At 42.4% G+C, this 15099-nt stretch overlaps 1 protein-coding gene across 1 annotated transcript in view; it reads left to right on the plus strand.

Moving 5' to 3' along the window:
• Positions 1-348: 348 nt before the first annotated feature.
• EPYC (epiphycan) overlaps positions 349-15099 on the plus strand; it is a 38303-nt gene continuing 23552 nt past the window's right edge. Inside the window, exons 1-2 of the mRNA XM_074983993.1 lie at positions 349-416; positions 2732-2912. Of these exons, the coding sequence (XP_074840094.1) occupies positions 2745-2912 (168 nt within the window). The 5' untranslated portion in view covers positions 349-416; positions 2732-2744. The remainder of the gene's footprint in view (positions 417-2731; positions 2913-15099) is intronic.

Consider the following 15099-nt stretch of genomic DNA (forward strand, 5'->3'; position numbering starts at 1 on the left):
AAACCTTGTTGTTCAAAGTCTTTCATTTGTTTCACAGCATTAAAGCGTCCAGTAGACCCTTGCCTAGTGGTAATGTATAAAATCCAAGTGCTTTGGTTTTTATCCTGAAGAACTCACAAATGAATGAACTCTAAAATTTAAAGTTTCTCTCTCTATTCCTGAGATTTAACTTTGGAAGTAAAGTGTAATTTCCTACAATACTAGCTTTGTTTGACTTCAGTTTGATTTGTTTCAGCAAAATTAATATCAAGGTGTTTAAAGACCAAAAACCTACTCAGAATGAGGTCTCTGCTTAAGGGTAGGAATTGTACCACCCACCCACAGGTCCAAAATCCTACTGTTATTGGTCAGGGTCAAATACCAGTGGCTCTGCATTCTGAGTGACTCTGTACCATTTGAGAAAGTAGAAGCCAAAGGTAAGTTTTGCAACTTCTTTTCTTGAGGGGAAAATTGGATTCTTAGAGATGGAAATATTTTTCGTATTTGTTTTATTCTACCATGGAAAATATTAATTCAAATATGGTGGATAATATTTACTTTATTTTTTCTTTAAATGTTTCTTAGTTCCTCCCTGTGAAAGGAGTACATGATCTTCAACAAAATATTTGAACTGACACTACAGTAGATGCCAATATAATTACAGTCTGTTCCAATATCTGATGTATAAAAGTAGAGACACACAAACTTTGCAAGCAGGGCTATGTACTACAGTCACAATTATAGAGATACAGTTTAAAGGAGGTGAAAACATCTCTGTTTTCTTAAACTGCTGATATTCTTATTATGTAAGATAAAGTCTCTAAAAACATACAGTTGAACTTTTATATATAGGATATGTAAAAACAGGTTTAAACTTTTCTGAACAGAAAGAATGTAAATAATTCTTAAATGATTAATTGCATGCAACATTGATATACAGGAACTGCCCATATGAGTTTACACAATGCAAAAAGAACCCTATGCCTGATACATTAGTGTTAAAAGTCAGGGATAATACACAGTACACTTTGTTATTGGACCTTTGGGGATGAATGCCAGAATCAAGCCAGCCATAAAATGAGGCCAATAACAATCCTCACAAAAAAGGGAACAGAAAACAAAGAAAAGGAAAACGAAACAAATTATTTCATGCTTTCTTTGGCTATTTCACCAGCACCAACAGTGTAAAAACTGGTACAATAAAAACTGAGTGAAGGCCATAGCAAATGTATTCTTATATTTGAAGGATATGTAGTAGAAATACCATTAAAAAACCCCCGAAAACCTTTAATAATTGTGTAAGACACCATTAAGAAACTGCCCTTCAATTAAGATTTTCTCAGGGACCAACTAAGCTGTCTCTAGGTTTTCCCAGCAACTGCTACAAAAACTGTATGAAAATAGCATTGAAAGGAAAAATGAGTGCCTTGTGCTCTCCATCAGCCCCAGTGGAATTTCATATCCTCATGCCTAAATGTGTTTCATAAAGACCTTCTTTCAAGTAGCTGAAGTTCAGTCTGTTGCCCAAAGTATGCAGCCTCATAAGGAAAGGGTCTCATGAATGTCTTATCTCTTACACACTGAGTAGCTTTTTAAGCAGCTAGAATTTATAAATGAAATAACAAAAATGCAGTGTATAATCCTCAGTTACCTTATGGTATCACACTGAAAGTATAGTTTATTAGAATGAATTAGACCTATTCAGCACTCATTATTTGCAATACTCTTCTTGAAAACAATGGTAGCTTTAGGTACTAAAGCTGGGAACAAAGAATGTTGAATAGAGCCCTACATGTGTGTATTTTAGATAACAGCAAATGGATCACTTAAGCATGAGAGAGGAGAAAGGTTAATATTCAGTCCTATTTTACTGATTTTATTAAAATACGGACCAGGCAAATCAATCTAATGCATTCCATATTGTATCTGGGAAGAAGGGGTGATTGTATCACACCACCACTTCTTACTAGAACCAGTTGCAAAAGGGTGCAAGTGGGTAATAAAAAAATGGAGCATACCTTTTTCATATAGTAGTGGGAACATACTGCTTCTGTTTTTTTCAGTTGTGGAGCGGCAGAAGAGATATTTTTAAAACATATGCCTCTGAACTAATTAAAATGCCATATTTCAGCATACCAGTAAAGAGAAGTAAAAATACTTGAAATAAGTTACACCCAGAGTGGTTAGGAAAAGGGTTCTGATCTTATTGGATTTGCAGAGAAAATAGAAAATTCTGTTGTTGGACATTTTGAAAGGGGAGTCATTGTTATTGTCATGTATAAAAATTCTACTAATTTGGCCCTTGATTAGCTTCTCAAAAATCACACTATGCTGGAATTCAAAGGGCCAACCTTATGAGAGTCAAAATGTATTTACCTTGCAACTTTTCAGACCTTTTCTCATAGGAGTGCATTTTGACGCAAAATCTTTTGTTAATAATCTCCTTAAGTGGTGAGACAGATCCTGGTGTAAATCAGCACATATCCTATGAAATCTACAGAGCTATGCTGATGCATACCAGCAGCAGATCTGACTGAATGATCCAAATTCAAATGAAATTATTAAGTACATTCACATTAACATAATCATCAATCAATAAATACTTGTAGTGAATGATTCTGGAATTTTTGAAAACCTTCACAGTCTTCAGAATTCTTGCTAAAATTGCATCTACTGCTTGTGTAAGATTGAAATGTCATAGGTTATTTGCAAGTGTGTATTAACCAATATTATGTTTCCATTCTCCCTTTAGAAAGAATTGAATAATGAAGATATTTGCAAATATTTTTCTGGGACTGTTAATATTTGAAGCCATTTTGGCTGCTCCTACAATAGATACCTTAACTTATGACTCTGAAACCTATGATGTAGCATTGGAAGACTTGGATAATCTTTACGACTATAATGAAAACATCTCCATTGATCAGGCAGAGGTAATCTGAATTTCATTTATTTTTCTTTTCAAGAAAATATACCACATAAAATCTGAGGTCATTTGGGAATAAAAAAAAATATTCATCCCCGAGACAGGTTTGTTTGTGTGGTGCTATTACTTATGGTCAACTCAACTGTGTTCTGTGTATTTTAATATACCACATTTAACACGTGATTTCTCCCCATCTTTAGGTATGGTCCAAAAAGTCCCCTTGATTCTTTTAGAGCTATTTCTTTAGAGTATAGCAGGAGCCTCTGTTTCCCTGAGTTCTGCTCAGTTGACTCTGACATATGTTGGATCCTCTCATGCTAATGCCATGAGGCTGGTGGGTCAAAGTGGGAAAATGGAGAAGGTTGGGATGGAACAAATATTGTCAGGTGGAGGCTGTTTCCTGCGACTGCATTATGGTTATGCAGGATACAGGTATTTCAGCCCAGGAGGTCTTTTTACAACTGTTGGAACAGAGATGAAGGAATGAAGGAGGGAAAGAAGAGGGAAAAAGAGAAAAGAGAGAATGGAAGAAGTATAATGAAGGAGAAAACGCTAAAAGAAAATGATTGAACTGATGATTATCCACTCCTGACAGAAAGACTTAAGGAAACTCCCAAAGAAGCAAGGGGCAGTTGCCTGGTTCTGGAGCAAATGCTAAGAAAAATAAGAATAAAAAAAAGTTAACTCATGTTAGATTTAAATAATAAAAGCAAAACTTTGAGGGGCTCTGAATTTGAATCCATTCTGTGGCATCAGACGTTAAGACACAAAGAAAGCTCTTCCATCCCTATCTATTATGCCGTCTGCCAGAAGGGCTAGCTTGCTGTGCTTCTGTAACAGATTATTGGGCTCTCATTTATCTCTTACTCTGGGGCACCAGTAAGCTGACTTTTGTCTGGTCCCCACCACTTGACATGCTCAGTTTGAACTGTTCTGCCAGTAGTAAAAAATTTCTATTCGCACGGTTCTCAGAGCAGTTGGAATGTGCAAGTTTGCATCAAGGTGTCGGCCTCATTCCACAAAGTTTTGATGAGGAGTTATTGCTCTAGTGTTTCACGATCAATGACAGTAATTGTAACTAACATTGAGTAACCAACTAATAAACGTTCCCTAGCAGCTAAATAGCCAAAGCACATCTTATGAAAAGAATGGCAGGCTAGAGTCAGGTGATGTAAATTAGCATAGGTCCACTGAAATCAATGCAAAACAAAAGCAGAGAATCTGGTCCTAACACCATGAAAAAAAAAAAAAGAAAAAAAGAAAACTTACTTCAACTCATTGATGTAGTGCAGGGGAATTGTACTATTCCTTTTTAACAGGAAGATTTCATTATGCCGGGTATCAGCTTTTACACATTAATATTTGAAATGTTCCTGAAATATAAGATACCCAATGAGCTGGTTGAGCTAGGAAAAGTCTGCAAACAGTTTACTTCAGATAATTTTCCTTCCCTGTGCCAGAGGCAGTACAGTCATCGTGAAAAAGTGGCTGACTCTCCTCTATGGAGATGACTCCCCTAAGTCCATTTCTTCTATGCTCAGCCCTCATTTGCTGTCATCCAGCTCTTCCCAGACTTAAGTCTGAAGTGTGTCTTCTGGGAGAGATTTACCTCCACTCACAGGAAGCCCCAGCTGTATGCCAGCTGAGTATATTGGATGTTGGTTAACGTGATACCTGCGTCTTGCTTCCCTCTAAAAAAATGGAACCTGCACCAGTATTCTCAGGCTTCTCACATAAGAAAGACAGTTTTGCACCTGCTGCCCTGCCTTATGATGTCCCAATTAAACTAGTAAACATATTACACCACCAAATGCCAGACATGACTCCTCAGGCACTCTGTCCTCTGTATTAGTTACTGGGTAAGCTCCCATCTCACTAAGACATGCGGTGGTCCTCTTTACCAACAAGTCAGGATTACATTCTGTTAGAAGGAAGTTTAGGGTTCAGCTTTATTTGTGCGAGGATTTGCCTGGGCAGAGTCTTGGCACTTATACATTAGTGAGTTTATAATCCTGGCACCTTTGGACTCCCAGACAATAACTGCTAGTCTGCAGAGGCCTAGCTCTGAAGGCAACAGTGCTGCAGCAAGGGTGGCAATACATCATACCATGCTACTGTTACTTTTATATTGCTGCAGGCAGCAGCGCTGCCTTCCGACGTGGGCTCCCAGCTAGCAGCTGCCACTCTCCAGCTGCTCAATGTGTGCTCAGTTGTGTTGGAGCTAGGTAGCACTGAGCCTTGTGACCTCTTTCACTTCAGGTTAAGCACTTGGCCAGTTTCTCAGCCGAATCTTTGCTCCCACCAACTGAAGAGAAGTCTCTCTCCATCTCATTCTCCCTCCACTTCTCTGTGAAACTAATAAATGGCAGAAGTGAGAGTCCCTCAGTAGGACAGAAATCAGAGATGGAAAAGCCCTATTGACTTATCCATCTTCTTCCTAAAGCAAGATTGTTTCCTATTACTGAGCTGTTCATTCAGTCTTATTTTAAATTCCTCTAGTGATGCATCATCCATCACAGCATTTGGAAGGTTTTGTAGTTTAATAGACCTCCCTGTAAGAACATTTTCCACATATCTAGCCAAAATATCTTCTTTGCTCAGTTGCATCCCATTACTCCTCTCATGCCCTATCCCAAACAAGTCAGGGCACTCAGAGTTCTCTGAAGTCAAAGAGAGTTATGAGTGCTCAGCACCTTTGAAAACCAAGACACTTTAAAGTAGATATCTAAATTATGGACATAAGTGTCTAGACACACAAATGTAAAAATGGTGGCTATAAATTACGTTTTAATTGAAACTCAAATCTGACATGGAATACAATTTTATTTGCAGATCGGTGCTGCACCATGGGCTCTGTTCAACAGAAATTATTTATGGAAAGGGAGGTTGTTCCTGACTGCTGTTTAGGGGTCGTGACACTCTTCCATTCATTTCCATGCTTTAGATCGAGACTTAGACCCTTAGTGTACTGAAGATAGTTGTTCTACCTCTTGCATTCAGGATTTTAAAATCTTGTTCTCTGCAAACTTGAATTAACTGTGTTAGAATATCCTGTTTGCTATGCAAGTGAAGTTTCAATTTTCAAAGTGCCTGACTTATCCAACAGCATCTGATTAAATGGCAACCTAGGCACTTAAGAGCTCTTCAGAATTTTACTCAACAGGTATTCAAACATGCACATCAAGTTCTGTTAGATCTCTGCACAGTGGGGGGAAAATAAGTGTATTGGAAGTCTGAGCTCATTCCCCATATACATCAGTGGTAAAGAGTGGGTGTGTACTTGATTTCCCTTTTTTTTTTTTTTTTTGGAAGTCCATCTCTTCATGCTGGCCTTTAAGCCCTGTGGCAGGGTCAGTGTCAAACCTGAGCCCCAGAACTCTGCTCATCCTAAGGTATGGGCCAGCTTGCTCTTGCCAGGATTTAGGCTTTGGTCCTTTGGCCCAAAAGGCAGCAGGTAGGAGACCCTTAGTCTGACCAGGCTGAGTGACCAGACCTTCCCAGCCTCCAGCTGAGCTCTGTAGTTTACCCAAGGCAAGTAATCTTCACTTCTTCTGCTATCTCTGGTATTCTTGGTGTTCTTCTTAGCCACACTCTAACACTCTCCTTACCTACGCTAATCGCCACACTTCTCTCTAACCTCCTCCTCTTTCACTCTGTCCCCATTCCCTACAGGGGAAGGCTTTATAAAAGATCTGTGGCAGCCTCAAGTGAGAACAGCTGGTCCTTAATTGATTTACGGCAGCCTTTTCCCTGCTCCTCCCACTCTGCCTATGATGATACCTGATCAGCTGGGGCTATTTCTGCTTTTTTAGAGCTGCCTTTGGCCCGATCCTGTTACAGTTATCTGCAAGGTGAATTAATACAGAACTGTAAAATTATAACCCTTATGTATGTCTTTTGAACATAAGCACAAATTTATTTTCAATGTGAGCTGGTTGCTTTTTCTAGGCTTGGGGGGAAGGGGGATTCCACTGGTATGGGGGAGCATCTTGCAAAAATGAAAAGCCCTATGAGTGTATTCTCAGAACTGAATGAATGTTTGAACAGCTTAGTTGCTAACTCCCACCCCATCCCCATTTGGGTTTTTTGGTAGGGTTCATCAGTGATCAATACACCTGAAGAAACATTTCTGTAGAAAGGTTAGAGAGAAGGAAACTGTTTGGCACATAAGTAAGGAAAATAAGATCTATAATTAGAGGACAATATCAGGGCAGAGTCATGGGTACTTCAAAAATATTGTCTTTCTGGATAGATTTATTTATTTTTAAGTAAGCAAGCTCAGAGAAGAGGTTGCATTGGGTAACTAAAACAGCCTGCTCAAAGGAAAGTGGGTCTTAAAGATGTTATTAATTCATTTTCTCTGATTATGAGAAGAGTATATTTTTTTTGCGGCTTTTGCTTGGTGTCCAGGTCAAGGAGTTATCTCTGTGGTTTCTGTTTTGGAGATTCTTTCCTTGGGAAATTGTTGTATTGCAGTGAAAATAAATGTACACTGGTCTTTTTTATAGGTTCTACGGACTTTGTTGGCTATTTTCTGTGAAGAGTATCACTGAAGTGGTGGTTGTTGAAGTTGTGTCCTGTGAAGTCTCATGATAGTGGTTGATTTATTTGTTAGTACAACTTTTAAGGTTTATAGCGTTAGCAGGTTGCAAGGATGTTGTCAGTGAGTCCCTGAGGTTTCTTCACAGTCTTTGTGGCTTTCAGACCTAACTTTACCTCATTCAGTGTGTTTATATGATTTAAATTCTAATCAGTATGTGTGGGAGAAACTCAGTACATGACTATTGGAAGGGCAAGATAGCTGAAGTATGGTATTATTTAGGGGAAATGGATTCAATCCTGGAATCAGAGCTGGGCAGTAGCAGTACAGCAGGTATGGCCAGATTTTGGCTATGAAATGTAATGTTCTAAGCACCATTTTCCACAGATTTGCACCTCATACTAAGGCTTGTAGCTGGAGGAGATACACTGTCGGAGAGCCATAAGTAAAAAATTATGCTGTCTGGTGTTTGCCCAGTTTGGGCCTTGTTCAGTTAGGTCTTTTTTTTACTCTTTATGAATTACTGAAGATTTACCTGACATTGCTCAGATTCTTAGCCCAAGTAAGTTTTGGTTTTCTTCATTTATATCATTGTTCTGGTGTGGGGCTAGGGATGAGGGTTTTGAGGCTGTCCCAAGAAGAGAGGACAAACCCAGACCTCTCTTAAATACAGCATCTTGAGGCCAGGTGAGAAGTGCCTGCCTATGGCTGCTGCAGCTGCCAAACCCTTATAAGTTACAATCAGAGGAGGCTGCACACCAAATGTGGTGGTCCTAGTTCTTAGGCCATGTCTACACTAGCAACTTCTTTCAGAAAATCAGGCTCTTTTTTAAAAAAAAAACATGTGGCATGTCCACACACACAACGTACTCGTTTGATCTGAAATAGAAAGAACATGGCTGTTCTTCTGGAAGCCGTCTTCCACTCCCAGATCAGGAAGAGCACCTCCTTTCAAAAGCTTCTTTAGAAAAAAAGCACATGTAGATGCTTCATGGGTCCTTTTTTCAATTCCTGGCCCATTCTTCCCGAAGAGGGGAGTCTGTGTGGTCTCTCTCTATCAAAAAAGCAGATAGATCTTTCAATCTGCTTTTTTGTGTGTGGACGCACTCTTTTGAAAGAAGCTTTCTAAGAAGAGGTCTTCCGGAAGAACTTCTTTCAAAACATTGCCTTACTGTCTAGGGCCTTGTCTACACTAGCCCTAAACTTCGAAATGGCCATGTTCGAAGTTCGAAGTTTACTAATGAAGTGCTGAAATACATATTCAGCGCCTCATCAGCATGCGGGCGGCTGTGGCACTTCGAAATTGACGCAGCTTGCCACCGCACAGCTTGTCCCGATGGGGCTTCTTTTCAAAAGGACCCCGCCTACTTCAAGTCCCCTTATTCCCATCTGCTCATAGGAATAAGGGGACTTCGAAGTAGGTGGGGTCCTTTCGAAAAGGAGCCCCATTGGGATGAGCCGCGTGGCGGTAAGCCGCGTCAATTTTGAAGCGCCGTGGCCGCCCGCATGCTAATGAGGTGCTGAATATGTATTTCAGCGCTTCATTAGTAAACTTCGAAATGGCCATGTAAATGGCCATTTCGAAGTTTGGGGCTACTGTAGACATAGCCTAGGAGATCTTGAGACGGGCACACAAGTTTCTAAAATATATTGTAGATTTAGCCTTTGTCCAATCGATATTAAGCACATTAATCATTTGTTTTAGGTAATACATGACTAAATTCAGGCTTGCACATAATTTCTGCTGCTTACACAATTTCTGTATCATTCTACTTCTGTGTCACTGTACTCTCAGGATTGCCCAGTAAAAGTGGATCTTGTCATTACAAGTTTATGGATTTTACCTACGACCCTCCAGCACATTATCTTTCTCCTGTCATCCATAACATCATCAATTCACTGTAAAAGAATTGAAATACATTAATCTTGTCGGTGAAAGCCTTAATCTGAATTCAGTATCCACAATTCTAGATTATTAAAGTACAACTAACAAAACTCTTTATCTGAGCATTTAGTGATTCTTCTTTATATTTCAGTATCATAATTTAACGTGTGTTTTACTATACCTGTACATATGGCAAGAAATGTGACAGACCCCAAAATATTAATTTGCTTTATCTTCCTTAAAGGCACATATTAAGAGGTCTTTTTCAGTCAAACTCCAAACTTAGCTTTGCAAATAATTAAAAAAAGCTTCATTAATAATTTTCCCTGTATTGACTTTTAAGTGATGTCTTAATTTTAGGGCCTTATTAGTCAATGGTGAATAAGAGGCTAAACAGAGGATGGCTCAGAGGACTAGTAAGTGTCTGCACATGGTTTTATGGCAAATTTAAACCAATGAATAAATTAAAATTATTACTCAGCTGCCCACCCAAAACAAATTGGTGATCTCAGTCCAAATTATAGTGTACAGGCTCATATGGTTTAAAAATCCATCCCATAATTGACAAAGTTGTTGCCAAGCTTATCTGAGAAGATGAGGACTAAATGGATATGTAGATGAAGCTACTAACTCAGTACAAGTGATTTATACCTCCAGGTTTGCGGTGCATTGTTAAGGTAATGTGAGGACGCTCATAGTGCTGCTACTATCTATGATGTCTTTTCTTGGGCTAGATCATAGGTTCCCAAATTGGGGAGTGTGTCTCCCTGGAGGGCATGAAGAAATTTCAGGGGGGGAATGAGGCAACTCAGCCACTCCCCCATCAATCCTCCCCACCCCAAGAAAGAGCCTGTGCTGGTGTTACCTCCTGCAAAAATGGAGGTAGTGTTGGCTTCCTGTGTCATGGAGGGGAAATCCCGCAGCTGCATGCTAGAGCCCATGTCTCCAGAAGTGTGTGCACTGCTCCCCTTCCCAAACAGCTGGCTCATTTCCTGAAAAGCCAGGTCTGATGCCCTCCGGCAACTTCCTTCCACCTGCTGCCTTTCTGCATGGGGCATGGGGGCTAGAGGAACCTCCAGTCTGTGCCAGTTGCTCCTCGCTCCCCACAGCAGCTGTGCACCACCTGAGCAGTTGGAGCTGGTGCCCACTCACTAGCAGCCCTGTCCCACACACTGGATCCCTCATTTTGGCACTATCTCAATGAAGAAGGGCCCACAAATTCCACCAACCCTGGAGCCGTAGAAGAATTAATCTGGCCTGAGGCCTTGAACCTCAGTCCTACCTACCCTCCTTCTATGGGGCTGGGGTGCCGGGGGGATTACATGGGGGGGGGGTTGGGGAGTGGGGGCTTGGAAGGTTTTCTTTTGTATCTCATTTGTGTGGTTCTTGACTTATTTTTTCTGTGGGTCAGTGACCCCCAACCCAAAACAGGTTCTCTGCCCCTCCCATAAATAAAGACATTGCTGAAATGTTTGTGTTGGACAGATTTTATTTAAAAATGAAGCCTGGCCAACAAGCCCCCAGTTAGGGCCAAGCCCCCATCTTGCCATGGCATCATAACACCCCTGCATCCCCACTGCACCTCAGTCCTGAGCCTATCACACACCAGAACCTGCTGTCCTGAGCCTTTCGTATCCCCAGACTTCTGCCACAACACTACTGCATAATCCACACACTACAAATCTGTGTCCTGAGCCCATTGTACTCCCAACCCCCCTGCCCTGAGACCCCCAGACACCTCAGCCTGAACTCCTGCACACTCATATCCACAAGCCTGTGGTTTGTTCAGCCCTCCTCAACACTTCACCTGACTCCAGATGTCTCCAGCCTGGAGCCCCCTCCCTGAGCCAGCAGCCCCTTCTCCACCTCTTCCTGCACCCAAATTCCCTCCCAGAGCTTGCCTCTTTCACCCCTCCCCCCACCCAAATCCCTCCTTCCCACCCCAGAGCCTGTACCTCCTGTGTCAACCCAGTGAGAGTGAGTAAGGGCTGGAGGCTGCAAATGATAGAGAGGAGGGGAATGGAGAGAGTGGCGCCTCAAGAAAGGGGTGGGGTCTTGGGTCTTGCCCTGACATTTAAAAAGAGATCTTGTGTGTAAAAACATTAGAGACCACTGCCGTAATTTTTTTTTTAAATTTCAAATTTCATACCACAAAATGTGATCTTTTTTGCTTTTGTTTGTGTTTTGCCTTTTGACGTGTAGGGGTACAAAATGATTTTTTTTTAGTTAAAAGGGGTTGGATGATGGTAAAGAAAAAGTGGGGGGGTGATGTCAGGGTTTCTCAAAGATCAAAAAGGGGGTGTGGTGCTGAAAATTTCAGAACCACTGGGCTGGATAGAAGACTTCAGGTTGACAATCCAACACGTTTCATGAACATTAGCTGCATTTTTAAGCTTCGTCATATGACAAGTCTACCGTGGAGCTGGGGAATCTTCAAATCAGCAGGGCACTGAAACTTTTACAAGACACCATTCATTGAGCCTTCATCATGATGCTCTCCTGCTTTCTATTAACTTCTTACATAACCCAAAAGTGATAGAGTTGTACACATCCTGTGCTGAGGAGGAGGCATTAAGGAGCTGCTCTGGACCCTAGAATACTAGAAAACCCCACCTAGAAAACTTTCACAGGCTTGGAGGAAGAGCACAAAAATGGAATCAGATTAACTCAGTGGCAGACAGTGACCCAAACTGACCTCACCAGGGAAGCTGTATCCATGGTATGTCTGTTGATTGAGGTCTGATGATACTGATCTCACCAACGTGCAATGGAGGGGCTGCTAATTTTTGAAGGCCAGGAACTTTTTGTTCTCTTATTTACTTTATCCTGTGGGAAGACTGGACAGGGATGGAAGTGATCTAGGGCTGCAGCTATAAAGCACCCCCAACAGCAGGGCTTAGCTGCTTATAACTGGATCTTGGATTGGAGCTTGGATTGGGGAAGGTAGGCCCAGGCTCTTCTATCAGTCTCTAGAGAAGTCTATCCCTCAGTGGAGAATCTACTTGGGGGAAGTACTGACCAAAAGGGGGAATCTTCAAAGACCTGGTCAACTTCTGAAGACTTCCACATTGTTGGATTTTGTATACTCCCAAAGCAGGGGGGAATTTGATGACTGAGGCAGTAAATGGGCAGAGCACCACCACAAGATGGAGCTATAATGAGAAAGGGGAACACCCTGAGAGATAATATCTGCCAAGCCCTGGTCTGAGATCTAGGCAGCACAGGAGGTGAGTGTTAGCAAGAAGGTTAACTGCAGCTCTTAAATGTGTTCAGTTATTCATGACTGCCTTTGCCCACCTGTGCTTTTTTATTATTATTTTATCTTTTATTTCTTGTTTGTTTGTTTTCCAAAGCAGCTTATGGATATTAAAGAATAGTCCTGGAGTCAAATTGCTGCAAATCTAGAAGTATTTGATAAAAGTCCCCAGAAAGCTGAATTCAAATTCTGCCCTAGCACATGTGAGTAACAGGTCAGCTCTTTACCATGCCAACTCCCTGCCCCTGATATAGTCTAACATAATGTATGGAAAGTGGAAAGTTCAGGCCTTGAGCTGGCAACAAATCATAAAGGTCCCTCCTGACTTTAAAATTCATGACAATGACTTGCATGAACAGGGTGTTCCACTCTGAATGGGAATTATCTATAATTCACTCCTTTGCACCTCCTGAGCTGCAAAAGGCCAGATGTGATTATCAAAACTGGCCCAGCACAGATTTATACAATACTAGCAGATGTGCCTGACATCACTCGGCTCTTTAACTGAATTAATTTTTTGAAAACAGAGGTGATAGTATTTATCAGAAATGAGAAAAAATGAAAGCTGGGATGGAGGGATCCAGGGCTGCATGCTTGTCAAGTGGGCTGTGGTCTGGCCTCACCATCCACCTGCCCCCACGGCCTGTAGCCTGTTGGGGGAGCCAGACTCTGGGGACGGCCCCCAGCTTGCTGCTGCTTTCTAGGCCTGCAGCTTCTTCAGGGGGTCTTTGCTTGTGGGAAGTGACAAACCCCAGGCTCCATCTGCCCCCCTTGCCCTGCACTAGTCTTGGGAGCAGGGTTGAGGGCCACCCCCATCCTCCAGGTGCTCCCTCCATTCTGCAGCCTATTTGGTGGGGTGCTCAAGGGGCCAGCCAAGGACTGGGGACTTCCTCCCTTCAGCTGCCCACCCCTGCATGCCTGTCTGAGGGGAAGCCAGGCTCCAGGAGAACTGCCCCCCTCCAGCAGCCTCCTGCAATGTGCAGGCTATCTGGGATGTGTGGGGGGGCGGCTTCCAGAGGGATGCCCCTATGGCCTACAGGCTGTCAGGGGGCAGGCTTGAAAGGGTTGCCTCTCTTCAGCTGCACCACATGTTCTACAAGCTGTTGGGGGGCAGGGATTCGGTGGTGTCTCACTCCAGGTGCCCCCACATGCTTGCAGGTTGTCTGGGGAAAGCCAGGCTAAGTGGGATGCCCCCACACCAGCTTTCCCCTCCCAGAAACTCCCCCTGTGGTCTGCAGGCTGTCTGGGTGGGGTGAGGTTCTGGAGGCTTCCCCCAGCATCCAGCACCCTCTCCTTTGGCCTTCAGTATGTCTGGGGACTGCCCGTCCCCCTCTGGCAGCTCCCCTCTGTGGTCTGCAGCTCAACAAGGGCTGGGCAAGCTCTGGTTTTGGGGCAGGGAGCAACTTACTTCAGTCTTTGTGTCAGGCAAGATGGTGCTGCCCCAGCCTTGCTGACCTCTCTGTTGGTGCTGCAGCTACCCCCATTGGCCACTCTCAGTATCATGCTCCCTCCTGTCTGTGCCCCTGACTTTCACCTCCCTCCTCCTGCCTCCTTCCTTCCCATGCTCTGGGAAATCCTTGGACTTCAGGCATTTCCCACTTTCCAGGCACAACCAAATCCTGACCTTTTTAAGTTAGGGTAATAGTTCGAGTAATAGGATGCTGCATGTCAAGTTTTGTGGTCCTAACTCTTACGATTTAAGGGGAATTGTTGAACAAATGTAACAGTGATAGATAGATAGACAGACACATTCTCATGAGAGAGAGAGAGAGAGAGAGAGAGATTATTGCTACCACTAGATTTCTAGCACTGTTCCAACCAAAAGAGTTGCTAGAAGCTGACTTATTTCATCCACACTGCTAAACCATGCATCAAGACAAAAGACCAAGGGCACCTGAAACTGCAAATAGTCATGCCTGAGGGTTAAGGTCAGAATTTCATTTCATTGATCTGAAAGTAAACCTGGAGTCTGCATTTCAGTCAATGGACCATTCTGTATTCTGGCACAATTACAAGGGAAGCAGTAAGAAAAGCCTCAATCATTCCAGTACAATCAGAGGTTACCTCAGGATTTACACCTGCATGTTGGAGATCAGCATGTAACCCACACATGCTTTCTTTTGGATAGGGGAGCTTCAGGATATTTTTAGGCCAGATCCCATGGCCACAGATGGATGGATGGAATGCTTCTGCGTCTTGTAAGAGATTCAGTGCAAGAAACCAGGAATTTTCCTAAGTTTCCTTGAGTGGCTGCCAAGAATGATCATTTCTGAAAAATCATGATGCAACAAATTTTGTTTGCACAGAACTATGCAGATGACAGTGTACCTTCTCTGTAGAACTTGCCATCTAAATAAATGTTACATTACCCCATAATTTGATGCTGTTTCCCTTGGTTATTGAGTTTAATTTAAAGAGAGAGAAAGACAAGAAACTAGGCTGAGGCTGCTTCTGGTGTAAACATCCTCCATCATTAGGTACTTTCTCATGCTGCAGCTACAGTTTCCTAAGCA

The sequence above is a fragment of the Carettochelys insculpta genome, chromosome 1 (genome assembly GCF_033958435.1).
Source record: "Carettochelys insculpta isolate YL-2023 chromosome 1, ASM3395843v1, whole genome shotgun sequence".
In the NCBI taxonomy this organism is placed as follows: domain Eukaryota; kingdom Metazoa; phylum Chordata; order Testudines; family Carettochelyidae; genus Carettochelys; species Carettochelys insculpta.